We start from the raw sequence: 11,706 nt of genomic DNA, 5'->3' as shown, positions 1-11,706 counted from the left end.
TTTTTAAATTAATTTGTTTAAATGTTAATTTTTTATAATAAGTTTTACTTTTATCACACAATTTTTTCAATTTCTACCAAACATCCTTAACATTTCACTCCTAGCACTTTTTACACTTTAACTTCTCACCTTTAGATTTTAATCCCTTAATATTTTTCATTTGAATTTCTAATCACGTGCGAAAAAACAACCTTGGTATTAGAAGGAAAGATGGATGATTAAACAACCGATCACCGACCATAGCAAGGTTGAGAGATTACTAGTATATTTATTGAAAATTGAACAAATAGAGATATAGAGATTAAAAAAATAGGATAAAATAATTGAATTAGTTAGATGAAAGAAGAGAATATATATATATATATATATATATATATATATATATATATATATATATTGTGTTTTTATTTGAAAATATATTGAAATAATTTTTTTTTATTTTTTAAAATTTATTTTTAATATCAATCTGTTAAAATAATTTAAAATTATAGAAAAAAATAATTTTTAAAAATTAAAATTTTATAGATGTTATAGAGAATAAGATTAAAATACAAACCGGCTCTTATGATGATTGGTAGATTTACATGGAAACTAGATGGACAATTCGAATTCGAATAGAAATAACTTGATATCGATTTACATGTAAAATACTATATAATCAGGCAGGCAGGCGGGGAGTGAGGAGCAGAGGAAGCGACGGCGGAGAGAACACGGCCAGCAATCTCTCGACAAACTGTGGACCTGGTCAAACTTTTCTTTCTTTAGAAAGCAGAGGGAGAGGGAGAGAGAGGTGATATTGATTAATCAGTAATATAATAAATAAATAAATGAATGGATGATAGATGAGAGAAGATTGGATGAGAACCACACCGCCATCGTTACTTTCCCTAACAATTGACACAGCTGTCCTTCACCTCTCAAACTTTTCTGATCTCTCTTCCATACCTGATCACATTATCCTCGATCTCTTCCTGGTACTTCTCATCTCTTCGCCTCCTTTATCTATTTATTTACAGAAGAGGTGATCTATAGATTTAGATCTATCTAGAAGTTTGCCCTTTTTTTTAATTTTTGTTTTTGGCTTCACTTATTCCGTGGCAACATCCTGTATTCTGATTTTCTTTCATGATCTGTGATTTTATGGTGATTGCGATGAGATGAGACTTGGAGTGTTTGTTTCTAATTTGATATTGATCCATGTAATTTTGTCCTGGATTTTTATACAACACGAAGCTCACACATAGAAGTGATTCACTAATAGTTTATTTATTTACAATCTAAAAGCACAAATTTAAAAGGTAATATGCTAAGTGCTCTTTGCTTGTTGCTCTATCATGTTCTCTTTTAAGTTGGAATAAAGAAAGCTATGGTGATATCAGTTCTCACAAGGAGTTGGACAAGATCAGTTATAATCTCAATTTTCCATGAATTACAAGCATGGAGATTTTCATATTTATATCAAATCAACCAGAGAAGGGAATAATAATGAGATTCAGCCTTTTAGGCTGCGGCATTCCATAGAGGTGAAAATTTTTTCGCAGCCGTTGAGATTTACATTCAATTTTCTTTTAGTTATTTGACATGATGGGAGTGGTATCAAAGATTTGAGATCCCTTGATTTTGAGGCAGATTGGTGTTTGATTGTATGGAATGGTGCAGAAGAATCCTTGTATCCAACCCCAACTAGTTTGGGATTGAGGCTTGGTTGTTGTTAAAGCCGTTGTTCTGTAATATGACCTGACATGCTTTGTTCTGTTTTATAATGGTAATTTTTTCTTTGTGCACTATCTGGTAGTTTACCTTTTGCATTATGCTTTTATGAAAGCTGAACATGTAACACAACATAAGGCAAAGCGGTTACATGATCATTTTGTATTTATTGATTGCATGATGGACATTTTTAATTTAAAATTGTCAAAAAACTATCTCAACCCAAAGATTAAGCTCTTAGATCAAGCCCCAAGAATGGTTTTATATGCTCTAACATAACCCCTCAAGCGAAAGCCCTTTTATCTTGAAATTTGCACATGCCTGCAACCATCTTATGCTGAAATTTTTAATTTAATTTGAAGAATAGGGGTGGTGGGATTTGAGCCCATTAACATTAAGGCTTTTATACAATGTCAACAAACTATCTCAATTTAAAAAATTAAGTTGTTAGGTGAGGTCACAAAAATAGTTTTATATGCTCTAACAAGAATTTACTTTGAAAGGTTGCGTGCAACAAATTCATTACTGACATCATGAAATGTCTATGCTAATATGTTACTCTGGAACTTTTGATGTGGTAATGGAATAAAATCACCGGTCATGTTGATACGAGTTTGAAGTTCTATTGCAGTTAGAAGAGTTACATTTCACCTAGTTTATCAGATTGCTAGCAAATCCTATCTTGGCTTTTTTGTTTGCAATATTGCTTCTGTTACACTGAATAGAATGTTTTGAGAGGAAGGTCATAAGGTTAAGTGAAGTGAAAGTGAACATCTTGCTTAGGCAATAGCAATTTGATCTGCTGCTTTGTGACCATTGAGCTCATTTGATACTTTTATAGCTTTGTCTTGGCTGATTTTCTAGCATTTCCATTCCATCTAATGGTTTAATTCAATGTTTAGTTCCAAGCTATTGTAATTTTTTTTCCCTTGCAATTTGTGCTGCTATAAGTCATACAATGCAAGGCATAGATTGTCACTTAAACCAAAGCAATAAATATTCCGTTCACATCTGAGCTATAAAAGTCAATCTGTTCTCTTTTCTCCTCATTTCTAACTGCTCTTCTACTTTTTAACTTCTTTTGGTCCATTTCATATCCTATTGTAACATTGTTTTTTCCATGTTGAGCAGAGAACACTGAAAGCTGGAAAACTGACTGAGAAAGTTCTGAAATTGTTTGTGGCGACAGGAAATGATGAAGTCCTTGCATTCATCCAGGCATTGAACATCCAACATGTCATAACCCCTGTCCTACCTACTAGTGAGTTGTATTTGAAATTTTTTCATCCTATCCTTCCAGATGTTTTGAGCTGGATTTTGAAGCTTTTCTCTTACTTTTTGATTGTCTATTGATAGGATGTTCTGAGAAATTCTAAGATAGACAAAATTGTGCATGTAGACTTGGATACATTTTAAACCCAAACACCAGCTGCTTTTAGGAGACAGTCTCTTGGTTCTGGATCTTCATTTTTGTAACTTGGGAAGATGTCTCTAGCTAACATCAAAGACAGTGAGGTTGACATTGTGATAGGAGCACTTCACTCAGACCTGACATCATTTATGAATGAGTGGAGACCCATATTCTCCCGATTCCACTTGATAATTGTCAAAGACCCTGATCTCAAAGAGGAACTTAGGATACCAGAGGGCTTTAATTTTGATGTCTATTCCAAGTCTCATATCGACCGGGTGGTGGGCTCTTCTTCCTCCATAGTCTTCTCCGGCTACTCATGCAGGTATTTCGGCTTTCTTGTATCTCGTAAGAAATACATTGTCTCAATCGATGATGATTGCATCCCAGCTAAGGACAGTAAGGGTTTTCTAATAGATGCTGTGGCCCAGCATCTTGCTAACCTGACAACTCCAGCCACTCCTTTTTTCTTCAATACTCTCTATGACCCTTATCGTGAGGGAGCAGATTTTGTTCGTGGGTACCCATTTAGCCTGCGTAGTGGGGTTACGTGTGCTCTGTCATGTGGACTCTGGCTTAATTTAGCTGACTTGGATGCTCCTACACAAGCCCTGAAGCCAGGGCAGAGAAATTCTCGATATGTTGATGCTGTTATGACCATTCCATCTAGGGCCATGATGCCCATCAGTGGAATCAACATTGCTTTTGATCGTGAGGCCGTGGGGCCGGCTTTATTGCCAGCTTTGAAGTTGGCTGGGGAAGGAAATCTTAGATGGGAAACAATGGAAGATATTTGGAGTGGAATGTGTGTTAAGGTTGTGTGCGATCACCTTGGTCTTGGTGTGAAAAGTGGGCTACCGTATGTGTGGAGAAAAGACAGAGGTAGTGCGATAGAAAGCTTGAAAAAAGAGTGGGAAGGGGTAAAGCTGACGGAGGAAATTGTCCCGTTCTTTCAGTTAGTTAGGCTGCCACAAACAGCAGCTACAACAGAAGACTGCATCCTTGAGATGGCAACAACAGTGAAGCAACAGTTAGGACCATCAAATCCCGTTTTCACTCGTGCTGCTGAAGCCATGGTTGAATGGGTCAAGCTGTGGAAGGCAGTTGGGTCTGGTTCCTCTCCTTTGTAGAAAAGGGTAGTTTTGATGGTTATATTTCTTGTTCCGATTACTGTGTTTGCATGCAACTTATGCCCTATAAAATCACTGTGATTTTGTGAGGCAGGGATAAAAGATGTCAACTATATTTATGGTTTGTTTTAATTTTGTGTTTGAGGGACGCCGTTATGACAATCTTGCCTCATACCATATAATTTAAACAAAAATGGCAGAAAGCCATTGAGCAAGCAATTGCTTTTGAGTTGTGACATGTGACTTAAAGGGGGCTGCTTTTAAATTACTTTCTGACACGGAGCAGCAGCAGGATTTAAAAGATTTATGGGAGAATTACAGTATTTGTGATATAAAGTATTTTTTATTTGAAAATATATTAATATAAAAAAATTAATTTATTTTTTAAATTTAAAATTTAAAAAAATATGAATTGCATTTTCAAACATTGTCTTAGTGGTGAAATGAAAATGAAGAATTCTCCTTTATGTACTCTTATTTTTTTGGGTCATAGTTTTTTCTCCTTGTACATGAAAAATTATCTTCCAGGTAAATAAAATACTATTAACCCTTGAAGTGATTCTTGTTGACGTTAATGAGATGAAATCAATAGTAATTTTTTTCTTACTATGATTATGGTATATTTGCTCTTGACATAAATGAAAATATATGTAATACATTTTTGGTGTAACCATAGTAGTCCCCAGTTGATATAACAATTCTCAATTCGGGTGCCAATCTATAAGTATACATATAAAAAAATCTCAATGGCAAATGAAAACGTGATCCACCAATACTTACGAAATCCTCTTCTAGAAAATTCATATCAAAGGACTCTATCTCAGTCATTTTTCTATTAGGATGTTCACCATATATAACATAGCCTTTAAAGTAATCAACTATTTAATAAAAATATGTTTGCTTGCTCTAGGACCTAATTTTTCATATTTATAGAAAGATTTATGAGCATAACTAACAAATTCCCATGGGTGCAAGCCTTCTAAATTAGGTTTTTCACCATTCTAAAAGTTCATAAGGGATGGAGGGAATTGATTTCAAGGATATATGGTTAAGAATATGGGCAATAGTCAATAGTGCATCCCCTAAAAATTAATTGGAAGATTAGCTTATGTCATCATAGACCTAGCTGTATCTAAAAGTGTGTAATTCTTTCTTTATACACAACACCATTATTTTTTTTACAGAGTATAAAGAATTGTTAATTGCATGCGTATTCTTTTTTCCTCACATAGTTCTTTGAACTATTTTAATAAATACTTTCGACTTCTATTAGTACGAAGAACCTTTAAGTTCCTCTCTTTTTGATTCTCAACTTATGTAAAAAAATGTCTGAAATAATCTAAGGCCTCTAATTGGTGAGATAACATATACACAACACCACGCCAGGAGTAATCATTTATGAAAGTTAGAAAATAAGAAGCGTCATGACAGGATATTCATAGGTCCATAAATATTTGAATGGACTAGATCTAATGGGTAACTTTCTTTTTGAGCCTTACTGAAAGGCTTTTTACATGGTTTTCCTACTAAACATGGCTCCTATATAGGCATGCTTATTTTAGTGAGTGAGCCCAATAAGCCATCTCTAGCTAGTCTAGCTAATCTATCTTGTCCTATATATCCTAATCTTATATGCCATCTAATTAAATCAAATATAATATCAAAAGAAGTAAAATATGTCATTAAAACAATATCATTATTGAAATGCAAGTCCAAATCCAACATAAAAGAACCTTCACTTGACCACATCTAAACAAATTTCTACTTAAACATATATCCATTTAAGTACCTTCCAAGTAAAAAAGAAAAACCTAAAGGGAATAAAGCTAAAACTAATAAGATATTACAATAGGCATTTGAGGTACACAACACGTCATATAAACAATAAATCGCACTTAGTGCACATTCTTAAACGATATGTGCCAAATCCAAGGACATCAACCTGAGTGCCATTACCCATAACACTACCATAAAATCGGTGAAAACCAACAGAATTTTTTCGGCGGTAATTTTTACCAACGGAAATACTTTCGTCTCTAATTTTGTCGGAATTTACCGACAGAAAATATATGTCGGTTATACGGTCGGTATATACTGACGAAAACAGTCCATCGGTATATACCAACCGTATCACCGACGGATTATATAGTTTTTTGGAAAGTTGCAACGGTGTGGTGACATGGATTTTTTTCAGATGATTTTACCGACGGAATGACCGATGGATTCAAACAGGGATCTCCGTACAGTGACGTGGCACATTCACCGGTGGAATCACCGACGGGTATACCGATGAAACCTGTCCGTCGATGATTCCATCGGTAAAAGCCAATATAGACCCACTCTGCCGACACTCTCTTCCCCATTCTTCTTCTTCTTCTTTTTCTTCCCCTTCTTCTTCCCCATCCCTCCTCTCCCCTCCCGAACTGCAGCCAACCATCCATCCCAACTCTCCCCCTCTTCTGAACACAAGCACTCAAGTTTCTTATACTTTTGTACGTGGTCACAACAATATCCGTTCTTGTGGATTTTATCATTTTTTGTAAGTAAATCTATCCTTTTTAGTTTTAACATTTAAATGTGAATTTTGTTTTTAGTATATGTTTGTTGTTAACGTATGTACTTGTTTGATTGTTATTTGTCAAAGAAACTTGTAGTATGAATGTATAATTTAGTAGTTGTTATAGTTTGTTTTAGATTTTGTCAAATTATATTTGTTTGTAAATTGTTGAAACTTTGTTTGAATTACACCGAATTAAATGTGTTGTGATGAAATAAATAATAGCTTGTTTAACGGGTCCATTTTAATTTTTATCAATTCTATTGTGAAGTTGTGATTTCCATAAATTTATATATGTATAAATTTGTATGGACGTTGATAGTTGATAATTGATAATAAATATTTAAATTAAGTGTTTTTTTTTTAGTTTGTTGGATAATGTCGGGGCAAACAAATATTTTTTTTATGTTTATTTATGTAATATAATTAATTAATACATGTTGTCGTCATAATTTTTCGATAGAAGTCATGGATGATCGTTCATGGATGTATCGGGACTCACCCCAAGGATTGCGGAGGATAGATTATTGTAACGGGGTTCAGGGTTTTATTAATTTCACAACATCTATCCCGAGGAATTTTACTGATGGCGGTATTATGTGTCCATGCAGGAAGTGTAAAAATAAAAAGTTTTTGCATCAAGATGTTGTAACGATGCATCTTTTAACCAAATGGTTCATGGAGGATTACCTGTTTTGGTATGCATACGAGGAACTATTTGTTCCTAATGAGAACATGGTAGAAAGGGTGGTTGGGTCAACTTCTAGTGCTAGCAACATGCATGAAGTTGGAAATGACAACAGTAATCCTTACAGGAACATGGTTATGGATGCAATGAGAATGAGTGAAGGTAATGTCAGTGAATGTCCAATTGTAGAAGAAGAACCTAATGCAGATGCAACAAGGTTTTTTGATCTGTTGAAAGATTCTGACGAACCATTATGGGATGGCTGCACGAACCACAGTAAATTATCGGTCGTAGCACAGGTGTTCACCATCAAGTCAGATCATGGGTTGAGTGAGGCTGGTTATGACAAGATTATCGAATGGGCGAGAAGCATTTTACCTGAAGGGAATAGGTTGAAAGAGAACTTCTATGCTGCCAAGTCCATGATGAAACCCCTCGGTTTAGGATACTAAAAAATTAACATGTGCCCTAACTTCTGCATGTTATACTACCTTGAAAATGCTGAGCTGACCGAGTGTATGACATATGGGCATTCCCGTTACAAACCCAAAACTGGTAGAGGGAAGACTCTCGTGGCATATAAAAAACTTAGATACTTCCCAATCACACATAGACTGTAGAGGTTATTCATGTCACTAAGGACTGCTGAACACATGACATGGCACCAATCACATCATGTGGTTGATGAAGTGATGGTGCATCCTTCTGACGGCGAAGCCTGGAAACACTTTAATAGTGTGCATCCTCACTTTTCAGCTGAATCAAGGAACGTGCGTCTTGGTTTGTGTACAGACGGATTCAACCCATTCGGGTCATTTGCTGCTCCTTATTCTTGTTGGCCGGTCATACTGACGGTTTATAACTTGCCACCGGGGATGTGTATGAGGCCAGAGTTCATGTTTTTATCTATGTTCATACCAGGTCCGAACAGTCCGAGCAGTCCGGGACGGAATATAAATGTTTGTCTTCATCCGTTGATTGATGAGTTGACGCAGTTGTGGTCCTCTAGAGCTTTGACTTATGACATCTCGAGAAAACAGAATTTTGTTATGAGAGCAGCTTTGATGTGGACTATCAATGATTTCTCAGCTTATGGAATGGTTTCTGGTTGGAATACGCATGAAAAGCTAGCATGTCCATACTGTATGGAGAACAACAAGGCATTCACGCTAACAAATGGGGGTAAAGCTTCTTTTTTTTACTGTCATCGTTGTTTCTTGCCATCGAATCACAGGTACAGAAAGAACAGAAAGGATTTCTTTGTTGGCAGAGTTGAAAAGGATGTTGTACCCCCGCGTCTTTCCGGTGAAGAATTGCTTGATGTTGTGTCAGAGTATGGTGACATTGTGTTTGGTCTCCAATCAGGTAAGCAGAAGTTTTATAGTTTTGGTTTGACCCATAATTGGGTGAAGCGAAGTATCTTTTGGGAGCTTCCTTATTGGAAGACCAATCTTCTCCGCCATAACCTTGACGTCATGCACATTGAAAAGAACGTGTTTGAGAACATTTTCAACACAATCATGGATGTGAAGGGGAAGACAAAGGACAACATCAAGGCTAGATTGGATGTAGCGTTGTTCTGTAACTGTAAAAATATAGAGTTGGTTTGTGATGGGTCACGAGTCGCAAAATCAAGAGCAAGCTTCGTGTTAAATAAAAACGCACAACTACTAGTCTACAAATGGCTTAAGAGTCTGTGTTTCCCCGATGGACATGCCTCGAACATATCAAGGCTAGTTAATACGGAGGAATACAGATTCTATGGAATGAAGAGTCATGACTGCCATGTGTTTATGCAAACACTCATCCCATTAGCTTTTCATGATTTCTTGCCTAAGGGGATATGGGATGCACTAATAGAGATCAGTCATTTCTTCAGAAATATATGCTCTAGTAAGTTGAATGTTGATCACATTGAAAGGCTTGAAATGAATATCGTCGAGACATTATGCAAACTTGAGATGATATTCCCTACATTTTTTGACTCAATGGAGCATCTTCCCGTACATTTACCGTTTGAAGTAAAAGTTGGAGGACCGGTCCAATACAGATGGATGTATCCATTCGAGAGGTTAGATATTACAGTTGTTATGTAATTCATAATTAAACATTTTTTTTTTAATTGATAATTTTTTATTAATTCTATATATTTATATATATACAGGTACTTGTTCAATCTAAAAAAAAAGGTTAAGAATAAAGTGCATATTGAGGCGTCAACATGTGAGGCCTATATTGTTGAGGAGATCTCAACATTTATCTCATACTATTTTAAACCTCATTTGAGATTGAGGATCAACCATGTTCCACAACATGATGATGGTGATAAAGTGCCTTCAAGTGGGAACTTGTCAATATTCTCCAATCCTGGACGACCAACACCTAAAAATGTCGCGAGGGGAAGATATTTGTCTGAAATAAAGTTCAGACAAGCACACAATTATGTCCTATTTAACCGTGATGAGCTGAGACCTTTTATTAAGTAAGTAGATGTTCGACTTAAACTTTGTCAAGAGTTACTATTTATGTTTTGTGATACCATAAACTCATATAATTTGGAACAACCTTGCAGGCAACATCGACGATACTTACTGTCCAATAACTCACAGCTGACCGAATCCCAGATCTTTCAATTATAAGATGAACAATTTGCCACATGGTTTAGAACACATGTAAGTCCTATCACAAACTCATTATCTCGTGCAATGTAAGTAACTATACGTCAATATTACATAATATCCATTTATTGATTATTGTTGTATTTAATATACAAGGTTTATCAAATGGGAGGTAGTGCTGATATTTCACTGTCTTTACTAAGCTTGGGCCCTGAAAGAAAAGTCAGGTGCTATAACGGGTATTTTGTCAATGGATATGTCTTTCATACTGAAGAATACAGGCATGGAAGAAAGACATACAATAGCGGTGTTTGTATTAAGGGATTGACTTCTAGTAAGTTTGAAGTTGACTACTACGATAGATTGGAAGAGGTCATCGAACTGCAATATCATAGCGAGTAAAATAGAGTGTTTTTATTCAAATGCTATTGGTATGACACAACTAACAGAGGAATAAGAGTAGATCCTCACTATGGTCTTGTTGAAATCAACTCAAAAGCTAGACACCACAACGTAAACGACGTCTTTGTTTTCGCAAAGCAATGCCAACAAGTTTATTACACATACACCCTTTTTTTTAGAAGAGACCGATCAAGAGTTGATTGGTTATCTGTTTTAAAAACCAAACCCAGGGGTTGTGTTAAGGTTGTTCAGGATGAGAACGAAGACACAAGTGTGATAGATGAAATCTTTTAAGCTAGTGAGTTGGTTGAACCATACCGAGTTGCTCCTTCGATTGACTTAGAAGAAAATTTGAATTTTTATGTTTTCGACGATAGTCTTGTTGATGTTGATGCAGAGGAGTTAAATGTTGTTTTGAGCTCTAATGGACTAGAGAATGTTGATGAAGAAGATGATAACCACATTGAAGAGTGTGATGAAGCTGATGATAACAATTCAATTGAGGACGAAGATGAAAATTCTGACTAAACATGCTATAAAGCCTTATTTTTATAATGTAATATTAAGGATGATATTTTGGAACATGAAATATTTATTCTTCTTTAATTGTTAGCTCTTGTTATTGTGTTGTGCGTGCTGTAAGTTTGCAATTCAAGATTTTACGCAGAAGGATAGACAGAAATACATGGAGGAGCTGTAAAAATATTGACAGTTTCACCGACAGAACTGCCGACGATATGGAACTCGTCGGTATTAAACCGAGAGTTGAAAAATATTTACGAAATTTTGCCACAATCATCGACGGGTACACCGACGGACTAGCACCCGTCGATATTTGACCGAGAGTTGCAAAAAAATTAAAGCCCCTGCCATAATCACCGACGGATATACCAACGGATTCACAAACGGTTGGAGCAATCCCGAAGCGCACGCCTGTCAGAGCGCCTGGTCGGTTGGCACATTTATCGATGGATTTGCCAACGGACGCGGCAAAACTAAAGCGCTCGTGCTCCGACACGCGGTTACCGACGGATTTTTCGACGGCTCGAAAAGTCTGGTGGGATTTTTGAATTTTTTGGTGTGAATATTAATTAATTACCGACGGATATTACCCACGGAATTTAATGCCACCGACAATAATAAATGTCCGTCGGTAATTCCGTCGGAAAAATTGCAATATTAATCCTGCC

General features: G+C 35.9%; 1 protein-coding gene across 2 annotated transcripts; it reads left to right on the top strand.

The window, feature by feature from the left end:
• Positions 1-602: 602 nt before the first annotated feature.
• LOC7491099 (probable UDP-arabinopyranose mutase 5) lies at positions 603-4,413 on the top strand. Of its 2 annotated transcripts, none has more exons than XM_052449532.1 (3): positions 603-974; positions 2,842-2,971; positions 3,206-4,413. In XM_052449532.1, the coding sequence occupies exons 1-3, from the start codon at positions 843-845 to the stop codon at positions 4,249-4,251; spliced, it is 1,308 nt and encodes a 435-aa protein (XP_052305492.1). In that variant the 5' UTR covers positions 603-842; the 3' UTR covers positions 4,252-4,413. The 2 variants fall into 2 exon arrangements, with proteins under 2 accessions (XP_052305492.1, XP_024447578.1); XM_024591810.2 differs by having other exon boundaries at positions 635-974; positions 2,900-2,971; positions 3,067-4,413.
• The last annotated feature ends 7,293 nt before the right edge of the window (positions 4,414-11,706 follow it).

Source organism: Populus trichocarpa, chromosome 19 (assembly GCF_000002775.5).
Source record: "Populus trichocarpa isolate Nisqually-1 chromosome 19, P.trichocarpa_v4.1, whole genome shotgun sequence".
Lineage (NCBI taxonomy): Eukaryota > Viridiplantae > Streptophyta > Magnoliopsida > Malpighiales > Salicaceae > Populus > Populus trichocarpa.
The sequence above is the reverse complement of the archived record's forward strand: the minus strand, read 5'-3'. Positions and strand labels throughout refer to the sequence as shown.

Bases quoted from the DNA above. Each gene is read 5' to 3' on its own strand.
- LOC7491099 (XM_052449532.1), top strand. From the start codon at position 843: ATGAGAGAAGATTGGATGAGAACCACACCGCCATCGTTACTTTCCCTA. The intron at 975-2,841 runs GTACTTCTCATC...CATGTTGAGCAG, and splicing joins TTATCCTCGATCTCTTCCTG to AGAACACTGAAAGCTGGAAA. The intron at 2,972-3,205 runs GTGAGTTGTATT...AGATGTCTCTAG, and splicing joins AACCCCTGTCCTACCTACTA to CTAACATCAAAGACAGTGAG.